The sequence below is a fragment of the Melozone crissalis genome, unplaced genomic scaffold (assembly GCF_028551555.1).
Source record: "Melozone crissalis strain CALT ecotype California unplaced genomic scaffold, PUWL_Pcris_2 ptg000057l_1, whole genome shotgun sequence".
NCBI lineage: Eukaryota > Metazoa > Chordata > Aves > Passeriformes > Passerellidae > Melozone > Melozone crissalis.
Window position 1 is genome coordinate 1043530 of NW_026535835.1, and position 14528 is coordinate 1058057.

The window sequence follows — 14528 nt, forward strand, 5'->3', positions numbered from 1 at the left end:
GGCCATTCCATGATTTTGTGTTGAGCTTCTCATCCACCAGCACGTCCAAGTCCTTCTCAAGGCAGCTTTCCTTCCATCCATCCATCCATCCATCCATCCATCCATCCATCCATCCTCTTCCCAGCCTGTGCTTGGACTTAAGATTGCCCCAACTCCATGTAGGACCTTTTACTTGGCCTGGTTAAGTGTCATGAGTTTTGCACAGCTCCACCTCTCCAGGCTGTCCAGATTGTTTTCATGGATGCCCAGTCCCTGCCCTGCAGTGTGTGAGGAGGGCACCTCCCACCAACACAGCTTGGTGTCACCAGGACACTGCCCAGCTGCCCATGAGCATCTTTATCACTGGGAAAGATGTTAAACACACACACTCCTACATCAACCCCTGAGAGACACCACACCAAACTGCTCTCAAAAAAAAAAAATTGTTCTCCAACTGCTTCAGAAACCATGGAAGTGGTGGGTTGCAGGATGCTTTGCCTCTTGAGTGTTTACTTTCCTTGGGGACTGTGACCCTGCTCCCAGATCAGGGTGAATGGGAAAGGCCACGGGCCTGGCTGAGCCCTCCAGCGAGCACCAGCATCAAACCCCTGCACTCAGTACATGCTGCTTGTCTGGAGAATGGAAACAGGAATGTGTTGGTGCCACAGCAGTTCCCCCGGGCAGAGAGGTGCCATCCACACCTGGGCCGTGGCACAGGATGAGAGGCAGAGGATGCAAAGCAGAACATCTGGATTATATCTTTATTTTGCCCCTTTTTTTTGTTTATTGTCGTTTTTCATGTTTATCTATAACAGCTTAAAGATCTTAATCTTAAAATCTTTTTCATGGAGACTTCTCTGAGCTTTGCTGTACAGCCTGTCTGGTGTTGGGGAACGAGCTGAACTAGGGAGACTGCTGAATGCTGGCTCTGGGCCTATCCCAGCAAAATTTACAGGAGGTAGAGACACAACACACACGTCGTGGTCCCAGAGACTCAGCTGGGTGGGGAGGATGGAAGCAGCAGGAGCAAGGGAGCCAGGCAGGCACTGGCTCCACTGGGCCTCTGGCTCTGGGCCCACCCCAGAATGTTCCAGTGGCTGCTTTTCAGCCTGAAAGTTTTGTTCTTCAATTCACCCCCAGAGGAACTGATAAAAGCAATGACAGTTTCTTTCAAAAGACCTTCAACAACTCACTTAAGAAACTCTGGTTGGTGAATTCAGTTAGAACAGCAACGACTTCCTCCATGGGGGGACAGGCTGCAGATAAAGCTCTGGGTTGCTGATGAGTTTCATCACTGAGGCTGCTCCAGAAGCTGCGGAAACTCCAGCAGAGCTGCAGCACCTCATCCTTTCAAAGCTCTGCTGTGTCCTTGCCCTGACTCCCATCCACCACAGGACACTGTGCCTTACTGTGCTATCAGGATCCTCATGGAATATTTCTCTCTAGGGAGCAGCAGCTTCCCAAACAAGTCCCTCCTGTCAGGGGAACCCTGCAGAATCCCCCCAAATTCCCGCAGTGACTTCTGGCACCTTGGCTGGATTCTCAGAGGCTGCAGGTGCAGGCCCACACCCCTGACAGAGCTGGGAGTGCAGGGATCCAGCCCAGGCACTCTGGGCAGCCTCATGCCCACAGCCCTCCCTGGTGCCCTGCATCCCCAGGGCTGCCACCTCAGCCCCTGCCCTCACCTCACACCTGCAGCATCCACAGCCCCATCTGTCCCTCTGAGAGGTGACACAGAAGGTGCACAACACCCTCAAAGTGCATGGGGTTGGTATAATTTCCTCACCCACCCCCCCAAAGAAGCATCACTGAATCTTTGTCTTTTTTAAGGAAAATGTATTTTTGTGAAAATAGAATTTATTGTCATAAAATTTGATATTAAATAAAAACATACCATACCACCACCACCACTCACGGCCGCTGTGCTGGCACCACTCACGGAGCTCACGGAACTGCCCTGCTCAGAACAAGGACCCACTGGAACATGCAGAGAAAGAAACACGGGGAGGGACAGAAACCATGGCATACAAAACCCTCCGTGCTTGGACAGGGCAGCATCTCAACTGCAGGAACACATCCTCTCCTACAGGAACAGTGCAAGCTGCCCAGCCCCAGCGCTGCTCTCCCAGCACTGGCTCAGGAGCAGCTCACAGACACAGCTCAACGGAACCGTGGAGAGGCAGATGGACAAATAAATAAATAAATAGGTAGATAAATTAATCAATTGATAAATAAATTGATAAATAAATCATAAGGCGGAGTCCCCAGCCAGTGCATGGTCAAGGTGAACCAGGCAAGAGCAGCTGACAGCAGCCCAGCCCCACCAGGGCATCGCTCCTTCCTCCCGGCGATCCTCGTGCTGGAAGCTGACTGAGGCAGTGTGGGATGCTCCGAGGCACAGCTGCATATTTACAGGGTTACAGTACAAATAAGAACTCACTCATCAGCCCAGAGACAGCGAAAGGAAGTCACAGGAACAGAAAAGTGCAAATTTTCTTTGCAGGAAGTGAAGGAGTTGACACAACCTCCTTTGGAGCAGAGAAATACCAAGGTATGGAGTACAAGGGATCTCTCCTAAGGGGCTGGGGCTTTGCTGGGAAAAGCCAGTTAGCTAACTTACAGCCAGAATATAATCATTAAATTAAAATATTTACAGGGAACCAGTGCACCAAGGGCTGCATGGAGCAGGACATGCTGGATCCCAGAGCTAAGCCCTCACACCTCACGCTTTTGCCCCAGGGGCTCTCAGCTCCCACGCTCTCCAGTTTTCTCTATTCAACACATACTTCTTCCCTACGAAAATAATCAGCTTATTGCAGAGGGCTTCTCCGGAACTCTCGGTCTCTGGGGCTGTGTTGGCAGCCTGGATGGAATAAACAAACCCCTTGTCAGTTTTTTTTATTGGACCCAAGTCTTTTGAAGAGATTTTTCCCTTTGAAGAAGAAGCCTCTCTTCTTTTTCCTCTGCCCAGGTGCATCACTGCAGGCGAGGAGGGCCAGCGGTGCCTGCTCTGGCCTCTGCTCGCCTGGGACAAGGCAGGAAGGTGCAGGCAGAGGAGGAGATGGAGAGGAGTCGCTCTGATCAACACACCCATCTGCATTTAGCTAGGTGGGAAAGAGAGAACACAAAAGACAAAAGCACAAGTTAGAGCTGCTGAAGATCACACCAACATAAACCTCAGCCAGAGAACATGGCCTTCTCCCCTCTATGCAGGTCCACTCAGGAAGTTTCCAGTGGATTTAAATTTTTACTTACAACTCAAACCCTTCCTTAGCTAAGAATTCCTGAAATTCCTGAACTTTGGGCTAAGAACAGGACAGCACAAAAGACCCACTAAGTACATGGTGAAAGATGCTGCTCCACAGCTAAGTAAGTGAAGCAGCTCCTGAGAGCATGGATGGGGACAGGTACTGATGAGTCCACGAGTCCTCAGCCATGGAGCCTGCTGGGCTCCAGCACACTCTGGGACAGAAACCAGGACATTAACAAAGCCAAATTTCCTAAGAGCAAGTGCTCTGCAAGACCTCCACAAGATCAAGGAGACTGGCTAAGCCCTGAGGCTTCTCAATAGCAGCCATGGTAGTAAAAGGAATTGAGGGTCCTGCAAGGCTGCTCAGCATCCAGCAGATCTAGAGGCAGGAGGGGCAGAAAGCCAAGTCTGGTGCTCTGCAGTGGCACCAATGGAGCGGGACAAGGAGAAGCCTTGGAGCAAGTGGCACACAGGAATGTTCCTGAGTGTTTGAGATGGTTAATTGGGACCCACCAGTCTCAAACAGTGCTGTTTCCTTTGGAAATCACAATGTGCCCTAGTCCTGGGCTCTGTTTCCTCTTCACAAAGCACTGAGAGATCAGTTCCTGTCAGCAGCCTTCCTTCCATAACCTCCTCTCGCTAGGCTTGGCTGTCCAGACAGTGACAATTACAATCTGGCAGGTCAACCTTTCCCAACAGGCTGTGAAGCTCCCCAGGGAAGAGGCTCTGGGTTTCTGAGGCCTAGGAAAGCCTTAACCTCACTGCCTTCTCTTCCACACAGCTTTCACAAACCAGCTGCTTCCAAGCTCCAGCTGTACATCCTGTCTTGGCATTCCCCAAAACACAAGGTGAGAGTGGCTGGACCTGTGCCAGGGAAGAGGAACATCACACCCTCAGCATCCCTCTACCTGGGTCTCACTGAGTCCCTCACAGGTCTGCAGGAGCCAAAGCCCCCAGAGGGAATGTGAGATGGTGACAGTGCCAGCAGGACTCTCTGCCTGAGTGGAAGCACTCCTGAAGATCAGACTCCAGCCAGGAACTGTGTGCAGATCTCAGCAGCAGCCCCTGGGCAGGACTGGATGTGCCTGGTCCTGGTCCCACTCTCTGTGCAGGGCAAGCAGCTGAATGAGGCAGAAGCAGAGCCCAGAGCACTGCTGCCCCACTCCAGCACAGCCACGCTCATGCCCTGTGGGGACTTTATTTAAAGCTTCCCAAGGTGGAAAGTCAAAGCAGCTCTGCTCTGGCACCCTAGTGCTGGTTCAGCACCCACCTCCTTTGGGACCAGTGGCTGTGCCCTCTCCTCCCTCACAGGTGGGAGCTGTGCTGGTCGGGGCTGCTGCAGGCAGGAAGCACCTCTGGCCCAGGACGAGCACAAACCTCTGCTCTGGGTGAGACTCAGCACCTACAACACCCATGGAGTCAGTCCTGAGTGGGCAGAGCACTGGGAGCTCCATCCTGGAGTGAATTTGTGACCCCTTCAACTCCACAAAGCTGAGAGTCAACTTCTGCCTCACAGCAATCACTCAGCTGTGCCAGTGCCATCAGACTCTCCCTTGCCTGAATTACAGGACAGAGCTGGAACTCCTCTCTGCCTCTCCCCATGATAGTAACCAATCCCACAGCTGACTTTTCCTGAGCTCACACTCTGTTCACCTGAAGATGTGGCTTTCCAAGGCACTCCAGGTGTGCAGCACTGTGCCCTAAGGCCAGCTGCTGCCCAGGACATGCTGCAGGATGTCACACATGCTGATGGATGGCCCAGGCTGGCCTTTAGGAAAGCTGCACTCTGCCTGGAAGGACCACTCCAACCAATGATGCAGCAACAGCTGCAACCTCTGTCTGTCCTGGCAGCTCCACTGTGCAAAGAACAGCACTTGGTGCTGATAAGCCCAGGGTTAGTCCAGTCTGAGGAGTCCAGGAGCAAATCCACATAAATCCAGATGAACCATATGCAGCCAGAAATGCAAGATTTATGGAGGCAAAGAGAAAAGAAAGCCAAGTGGGCTAAATTGGAGCCCACTCTCTCAGCTGGGAGCAAAAGAATCCCCAAGTTCTACTCCAGAAACTGTGATTTGTGCAACAAAGAATCCCTTGGATAAAATGCCCAAAAGCACTGGGCTAGCATCAGAAGAGGCTCACCAACACTTAGGGAGTGATGCAGGAGGGATGTAAAGGCCCCTGTGCAGCCAGGGCAGTGAAGGCTCTGTCCATGCACCATTGGAAAACACTTTTTTGGTAAAGATGGAACAGTTTCAGGACAGACCTGAAGTGGCCCCACAAACAATTTCTCCTCTTCTCAGAGGTCTCTATGTGGCATGAAAGCAACAGAACCAGCTCACAGATTCATGTGGTAAGAGAAAAATCATACAAAAATTGGGGGTTCTTCTCTAAGAGAAACAAAGGAAAAACTGCTCTGTCAAAATTCTCATACAAGATAAACACAAGAGTGATATCAGTTTTCAGGGATGGTTTTAGTACTCTCTCAGGTGTTACTGATTAACACAATTTCTGAAAAACAAACATTTGAAACTAAGGAAAACAAAGACTGCTCCCACTGGTCCCCAAAATGAGGGGTCTCACCCACCCAGCCCCAGAACAATTATCCACACAAGGTTGGTTTTAGGGCCTCAGTGTTACTATTTTCTTAAATGGATGGTGGGCAGGGGTTTTTCAAGACTATTCTCAGGAAGGAGTAAAATCCAGAGGGGAAAAAACCCCAGGCTGAACATGAAGTGAGCTCAGACTGAGGAGGGCCTTGCAAAGGCCAAACAACGCTTTGGCTGTTGATTGGAACAGAAGGGCCAAGCTGAGTTACCAAAGCAGCTCCTTCCCAAACCTGAATATCCAGCAAAATCCCATCCTGGTCCCCAAAACCACCAGATAATTGTTCCAGCCAACTGCACGTCATGTGCTGAATGGTTTGTCTTTTCCACAGAACCCAGGTGGCAGTGAAAGGTCCGACATCAGACCTGAAGGTGGATTTGCCACCACAGCCCCAAACCAGCCTGCCAAATACAAACAAGAATAGAAGCCAACTGCAGGTGCAGGAGCCCTTGAGGTGCTGGGCTGGGTGGGAGGTTGAAGGTCTCACACACTTACATGGTTGCTCTCTCTATGTATCACTCATATCTATCACTGGACTCTTCTCTTCCTCATTCTCTGAAGAAAAGAACCGTCCCGGGTGCGTAACACAGGCAGAAATAAATACATGAAATCAGTTAGAATCAAACACTTTCTGAAGGTGCTTTACAATCAGTCTTTGACAGAAACCACATGTTAGCAATGGAAAAATATTCCATCAACAGAACAGTGTTAAAGCAGCTGCTCTGAGCCGGTAAGCATTGAGTGTTTTGGGCCCTGGCTGTGACCAGAACTTCTTGGATCCTCCCCTTTATGCTGTTTTTGTTTGTTTATTCTAATCCCCAAATGTTGTCAGTTTGTAAGTTCAATTGCTTCACCTTTTCAGTTGCCAGCATTTTAAGATTTATTCAGAAATAATTAAAAATGATCCACCTTCCCCAGTTCAATTTGGAAATAAATTGTCCTTATTCTCAGGCCTTTGGTAGGGCAGCAGGGAGAAGGGAAGTGTGAAGAACAGGTAAGGTAGGAACATCACATCCAAGAAATTACAAGTGATTTAAAAATCACTCATGGAGAAGCTTCTGTTGCAACTGGAACAAGCTGTAACCAAGCCCAAAGCTCTGCCATGGTACACACACATCCCCCCTGAGGTGCCAGGGCTCAGGCTGGGACTGGGAATTTGCAGGGAGCCTGCTCTGCTAACAGCAAGTTGAACAAGCAAGTTTTCCTTAACTCCATGGGGTGAAAGTGCTACAGGAATTTGGAAAGGCTCAGGCATGACTGTATCACTGGGAGAGTTTATTCCAGCTCAGGGATGGATATGGAATATGTCTGTTGTATAAGAGGTATTTCTTTCTTCTGCCTTTCCCATGAGGTTTTCTGCCCACAGGTTGGGATGCTGTGATTGGTGTGACAGCCAAAACCACTGTGGGGTCAGGTTCTGTCTTTTCAGGAATCATTAAACACACTTAAATGCAGTTAATTAATTCTACTTTGTCTCTGAGGAGGGTGAATATACCACTTTTAACAGGGGGCAAACGTGCCCTTCTTGTTTGGAAGCTTTTTAGACAGGTCTGGATTGCAAAGCACAAATGGGAGGAGTGCTGGGGGTGCTGAGCCAGGATCCCCTGGGACAGGTGTCCAGGAGAAGCAGGGAGGCAGCAGGACAGGAGCCAGGCTGGCACAATGCAGAAGCAGCCACAGTCATGCCTAGAGAGCTCAAGCTGATTCCCACTAAAATAAAATTGGTTTAATCATAATTATCTGAATTTTCCAGTCCTCCAACTACAGAGAACAGCAGATCATGGATCAGGAGAGTAACAAAACTACCAAACCCAACAGGTTCCTGCTCTGTGCACCCAAAAGTCAGAGCCAGTGTAAGGGGAGGCTCTCTTGGATCTCAGGCACAAAGGACTAGAGACAAATGGAAAGGTTTGAAGGGCAGGCAAACCTGAAACCTGTCTATTTTATATGGGTTGTCTTTAACACACCTGAAAGGTGCTTGTATTTAACAAAATGTCATGAAACATAGGAAAAGGTGTATGTTTGGCCCACATACCCTTCAGCATGCAAGGGTATGTGGGCCAAAGTGCTGTGCAGGGCATCAGTCACCCACTGAACTCAGCAGCAGAGAACACAGAGGAAAGTGGGTTTGGCTTTGCAAACACTTCACACCTGCCAGTGGCAGACAAAGTTACCTGAACTCTCCCTGGTCCCTGGGAGGATGTGGGCTGGGGCTAGAATAACAACCCCTGGAATCTGAAACAGGCCCTGTAGCTGCTAGTTGATGCCAGAGGGAAGATCTGCACTAAATTACACTTAGAATTCCACCTTTATTTTACTGGTTGAGGTCTCCTTTGGCACCCTCTATTTCAACAGATGAGTCATTTGGTAAGAGTAAATAACTTTGAGAGGGAAACTGAAGAAAGAATCCCACTCTGCATCCTTGTTAACCCCCAGGGAGGTTACCCTAGCAGTAACAGCTGATTAACCCGCGATTCCCCAGCAAGGACCAGTGTCCCCAGCAGGACAGGACCCCAGAGAGCTGCTGAGGTCAGCAGATGATCCAACAAACTGCCCACAAACCTCACTGTCTGAGCCAGGCTGCTCTGCCTGAAAAGACATCAAGGCTGGAGTGCAAATCCTGTACCCACAAAGCCTGGAATGCCAGGAAGCAAGGGATAGGGCTGAGGTGAAGGAAGACCAGGCAGCATTTGAAGATAGAGATATAGATACAGAGAACAGGAAGAGCTGAGCATGAAAAAAAGCCCAAGAAATTCTGCAGAGAGCAGAAAGCTGGGATGGCACCAGTGGGGAATTCAACAAAGCAGGATTCAGGGATTTAGGGCCACCTACTTCCCTAGGGATGGCTCAAAGCCAACCTGCTCTGACACCACATGACAGTGCCAACAACCTCCCAAGAAGGACTGAAGGTTGAGCCCATGTGAGGTGGGACCAAGCTGGGCCCCTCCTGCCTCCCTCTCCACAGTGAGACAGCACTGGGGATCCAGGAATGACAAAGGAGCTGCTGCACTTTCAGCCTCAGCCCCTGACATGACCCCAGTCTCCCACTTAAGCCTTTATTCCAAGAGTCTCAGCAATACAATGCAAGGGGTTAATTTAACCTTTGAATTCTTTGACTCTGGGGAATGCTTTTGAAACCATAGGATCCATCCCCTAGATCTGCTTGGGAAACTCCTCAGTGTGTTCTGAATTTATCCAGAAGCACCTCAGCCTGGATTAAGATATATCTAACTTGGGGTGGATGGAAAAACATTGGTGTTTGGGTGTTGCTAATTCCAGAACTCACTGGCATGGATACAGTAATATTTAAGGAATTTCATGTGGCTGGGGAGCTGTTTGAACCTTTCCTTCCAGCAGAATTTTCCCACTGACCTTTCAGTGGATCTAAACAATTTGCTGGTAGGATTTGAATACTCCTTGAGCACACTGAGGCCCCAGCAGGGGTTGTTTTGTGTCACTTTCTGCACTACAAGTAAGTCCTTGGGAAGAGCTCCTGGCACTCCCTTGGGATGAACAGGCTGCATGCAGTGAGTTCAGTGATCCCATGGGTGCTGCATGCCATGCAATGCCCAGGCTGCAGCCACAGCCAGCCTGGCTGGCAGTGCCATGCAGTCACACATCTCACCTGGCTCTCAGCACTCAGTGGAGAGGCTTCTTTCTCTTTGGAATGGAATTCCTTGGCCGTGCTGCCATCCAAAGGAACAGCTTCCAGGAAGTTGGACGGGACAAGCCCTCTCTGTTGGTTCAGCTCTCCCTGCAAGATCAACATTCAATTCTCACATCAGCTTTCCTAGAGACATAAATAACAACTTGAGGTGCAGTGCCCTGCAGAGAAGGTTGGGCTGTAGGCTGAGACAAGTCCAGAACACACCCACATAGGGAGGATCCTCAGAAAATTCCAGAACTCACATCCTTGCTTAGTTGTGGAACAATTCAGAGCACAGAAACACAGAAGAGAGTAAAGGAAGGAGAGATGACAGCAAGTTGTGACAAAGGTTATTTATACAAACTCAAAATCTCCACTACCATACTGCAATGTGACTGTGCCACAGGTGCCCTAGAGGCCTTTGATTTGCCCTGGTATTTACCGATGTCTTTAAAGAATGAGGCAGTACTACAGTGTCCTGTAGGCACTGCATCCATGATCACAGAGGCCCAGAGCTGCAGTATGGTACTCCTACAAATATTTATCCAGTTCAACAGGAGGTGGTTGGGTGAGACAAAACACACCCCAGCGTTGCTGCTTGTCCAACACTATAAAAGGATCAAACAAAACATTCTCAGTGATGCCCTCAGACTTAACGTGGAGCTCAACCTTAAGTGAGATGTGTGAAGGCACAGTGTTTCCCATGCAGGAAAAGGTGGATGATCCAAGGGCCAAGGCTCAAGTTTGGCACACAGCTGGAGGGCAGGCACAGCCCCAGGAACGTGTGTGCTAACTTGGATCACCATTCCAGCCTCTGACCCAAGTGTCCAAGTGCCTGGTGGAATGTTAGCTCAGAGCTGGTGCTGGTTCAGCAGGTGTGTGCATGGAAAAATGCAGGCAAGGCTTTGGGAAACCTGCTGGCAATTGATACCAAAAAATAAACTCAGAACCACTGGGATGTTTAAAGACCACAGTGATGCTCTCAGGGCTGGAGCCCCTCTGCTCTGGAGCCAGGCTGGGATACCCTGGGACTCCCCTGGACGAGAAAAGGTTCCAAGGGAGACCTCAGAGCCCCTTCCAGGGCCTAAAGGAGCTCCAGGAGAGCTGGAGACAGACTGGGGACAAGGGACAGAGACAGGACAAGGGACAATGGCTTCCCACTGCCAGAGGGCAGGAATAGATGGGATACTGGGAAGGAATTCCTGGCTGTGAGTGTGCTGAGGCCGTGGTACAGGGTGCCCAGAGCAGCTGTGGCTACCCCTGGATCCATGGAAGCATCCAAGGCCAGGCTGGACAGGGCTTGGAGCAACCTGGGACAGTAGAACTTGTCCCTGCCCATGGCAGGGGGTGGAACAGGATGAGCTTTAAGGTCCCTTGCCCAAACCATTCCAAGACTCTGTAATAATGGATTTACAGCAGGAGAAATGATCTCTAGAAACAGGCTTCCCTGCACTAAGTAGAGAGGGGTTTATGTTTTTCTCAAGAGCAGGATATGTTGTGCCCTGATTTCTGCTACCCTGCCACTCCATGAACTCCAACAATTTCCAGTGTAACCACAGGACCTTCCCAAGCCCTGCACTTACATAGTAGAATCCATCATCATCCATGGACCCAAAGACAGTGATAATGTCCCCAGCACTGAAGGTCAGCTCAGCCTGCAAAGAGCCAGAGAACAGAGGTGACAGGAGAAGCAGTGCCTGGAATCACTCACCAGGAACACAGGCTCCCCTCAGCTTCCTGCCCAAACTCACTCCAGGGGAGGGAGCCCACGGTGTTTGGTCCTGCAGGACCAGATGCAGGAGGGAAACTGAAGTGGATAACTCTGGAATTCATTGCTAGGGAAGCATTTCATAAATTTAGACAAGAGCAAAGCCCATTTTAAAACCAATTGTAATAAGGTTTCAAAATAGTACCTACCACCTGCTCTGGAAAGGTGCACTGAGGACAGGCTCAGCAAGCACCAGGAATACTGTCAATTTCTTTAAATATAATTACAAATCCTCCTCCCTTGGATGAGCCTGTTTTGTATGCAGCACTTAGGGACTAGTCACTAGCAGGAATGCATACAAACAGGGTGGTTTAGCCTGGACACGGAACAGGAGCACAGCACACAGTGACCCTTTGCTGTCACACCCTCTGTTCTGTCAGACACCACAGCACACGCTCCATGGGGCATAAGGCTAAAGAAAAAGGTGTCACCAGTCTCTTTTAATGGAAAAAGCTGCCCAGTGGAGGCTCCAAACAGGCTGAGTCCCACTTAAGACACTCTGGCACTTCACAAGTGTCAGCTGGAAGGGATCTACTTCCAATACATTTACAATAATATATCCCTAGTCCTCAATTTAATCTCTTGAGGCTGCAGGTTGCTCCTGTGGAGTATCTCCCACAGAACTCTACCAGCTTGTTTCAGAAATGTAAGCTCTTGTCCAAAAGAGTTCTACAAGAGCAAATCACTGCAAAAAGCACAGTCACCTCCTCAGTGACAAGGGTTCAAAAGTGTTGGGTGGCTGGATACATGCTCACATTGTGTCTCTCCCAAGATATTCCACCATCCTAAAACACTCTGTCCTCAGCTGTGTCTCTCTGGGCAGGAGACACAGCTTGGGAGGCAAGCATTCCCTGAGCTGTGCCCTCTGTTGGCCAGACGCTCCTTCGTGGGTGAAGGGAAAGGATGGGAATCCAAACCCCATGTTTATGTTTGCTCAGAGAGCAAACACAGCTTGGAGGAACAGAGAACAGATCATGTGCTCATCTCTTTTTGCAGAAAGGATTCTGCATTGCCACCTTTCTACCTGGAACTGATTTATCCACAAAATGACTGTTTGGATTGTATCCTTCCCTGTTTAGATTATACCCCTTCCCATCCCTGGAAGTGTCCAAGGCCAGGCTGGAAGGAGCAGCCTGGTCTAGTGGAAGGTGTCCCTGCTCATGCTAGGGGGTGGGATGAGATGGGCTTTAAGACCTCCTCCAACCCATCCCATTCCATGATTCTGTGATTCTATATGTAGGAATTGTTTGAAAAGAAGAACTTTGCAAACTAGTATATTAAACTGGAGCTAAATCTTTTTGCTTGAACAAAGAACTACACAGATTGTTAACACTGAAGTCATGCTCAAATTAAGTGTCAAAAGTGCTTTCAAACACTTAGGCAGGTTTTTCCTTTTCCTAGAGTGTTTCCTGGATCAGTTGCTACCAGTAGGAGCTGCTTCCTCCTGCCCCAGATCTGCTCAGTCCTGTCTGATCACTAAAGGATGCAATGAATACTCACACAGTTTCACTGAGACTCTGGTTGGACCAAAGTGCTGCATGTCTTGAGAGAGAAGGAAAAAAGAGACAGGAAGAAGAAACCTCTGAAAAGGGGGGAGCAGCTGGTGGTTACCTCCACATCCGTGTTAGGAGAGCTCTCCTTTGGGTTGTAGTCAAAGGCAGCCACCATCCTGCGAGGAGTCAGCAGCTCTGCTTCAATGTCTTTATGTTTCTGCCCTGCAGGAGAAAAATAAAATATTCTTAGATGGAAATACTAGGACAAAATCCCAAATCACAGCAACTCCTTCACCATTCTTATAGTGGTCTGTGCAAAAAGGGGGGAACTGAGTGGAGAGAGACTTTATAGCCATTTGGTAAAACAGTTTTCTGATCTTCTTCATTGCCTCATAAGCACAAAAGTGGGGGCATCCATCCATCCCCTCATCCTGGTGCTGTTTATATGTACAGGAATGTTTTATTTTACATTTTCTATTTACTCACACACACACACAGAGGACAGCTGTCTCTTTACAGTGTCTTGAAACGACATTTCTCCTCCCACTACACAATGTTCTGCTATTAAGCTACAAAATTTATCCTCCAAGAGCCAGGAACCAGCACACAGGGAAGTCCAGGCCTTGCCATCCCAAATCTCCTGCCTGCTCAAACCCATTACCTACAGACCTGCCCTGAGCCTACCAAAGCCAAGTCTGGTGCTACAGAAAACACACGTTCGTGGATTTAAACTCTCCTTTGGGTCAGCACCAGATGGGCTGGAAAGGGTTTGCACACTTGGCTTCTCTGGATATAAACAGATGATGCACCTCAGAAGAGGGAGCACCCTCTCAGTGTCTCTTGGATCACAGCATGTGATGAGTGAGAGACTGCCCTGCTCCTCCCACAGCAAAACAACTGGTGCTCTCCCCCTGCTCACCCAAACCATTCTGCACCCGCCACTAAACAAAAAGAACTAAAACCTTTTTGTTACAGTGCTCAGAAGCAGCACCACAGGGTGTCACACTGGCCCTTGACCACAAAACACATCTGTAATTCTATCATGCATTACCTACTCCCCAGTAAAAGCACTTCTCACCTGGCTGAGACTTGCATTCCTGTTTGTCCAGCCCTGCTGGAGGAAGAAAATGCCTCATCAGTAAGAGCTCATCTCCAACAGTGACCACATGGCACAACTGATAAACAGCAAAAAAGAGCACCAATACAGCAAACAACAGAAGCAAACTGTTCATGCAACTCAAAGTCTACACCAGTAACCAGGACTCAGGAACGTAACAAGAAGCACAGGTCAAGCTCCAAACTATGAAAGACATCACTGTTGTTAAAAACTTAACACCAGCACAGGGATGGGCTCTCTTTCCACTTCCTAGCAGTCATATAAACATCTGAGGGTCCTGAAAGCAAGTAGTAAAAATTCAATGCAGTCTGTAATCCTACAGCAAAAACCAAAGAGGAAGCAGTGGGTGACACAGACCTTTCTTGGAGCGTCTGGGCTTTGGAGGAGGGACAGTTTGGCGGCGTGGAGGTGGAGAAAATGTGCCATTTCCTTAATAAAAACACCAAAAAAGCAAATAAATAGACAAGAGAAACAGACGGTGAATGGAAAGTGAGAAGCATCTTGAATAGTGAACAGGGGACAGAGATGACATGCCTCCCCTGGGAGGCTGACAACAGGATTTCTGTGGCCAAAGCCCTCTGGGCTTCATATGTGGACTCAGATGAGCTGTGATCCACATCCCAAATACACAGAGAAATTCACAATGTACTTACACCTTTTAGGCACTCCAC

General features: G+C 49.1%; 1 protein-coding gene across 6 annotated transcripts in view; it reads right to left on the reverse strand.

Moving 5' to 3' along the window:
• Window positions 1-1785: 1785 nt before the first annotated feature.
• The window catches only part of TSPOAP1 (TSPO associated protein 1), a 68155-nt gene continuing 55412 nt past the window's right edge, over window positions 1786-14528 (reverse strand). For 2 of the 6 annotated variants that reach the window (XM_054287329.1, XM_054287325.1), the window contains 6 exons: window positions 14215-14286; window positions 13819-13851; window positions 12859-12962; window positions 11063-11134; window positions 9459-9587; window positions 1786-3083 (listed from right to left, as the gene is read on the reverse strand). In XM_054287329.1, the coding sequence (XP_054143304.1) occupies window positions 2868-3083; window positions 9459-9587; window positions 11063-11134; window positions 12859-12962; window positions 13819-13851; window positions 14215-14286 (626 nt within the window). In that variant the 3' untranslated portion in view covers window positions 1786-2867. Of the gene's footprint in view, window positions 3084-6328; window positions 6389-9458; window positions 9588-11062; window positions 11135-12858; window positions 12963-13818; window positions 13855-14214; window positions 14287-14528 lie in introns of all 6 variants that reach the window. The other 4 variants (XM_054287328.1, XM_054287331.1, XM_054287327.1 and 1 more) reach the window with 4 other exon arrangements.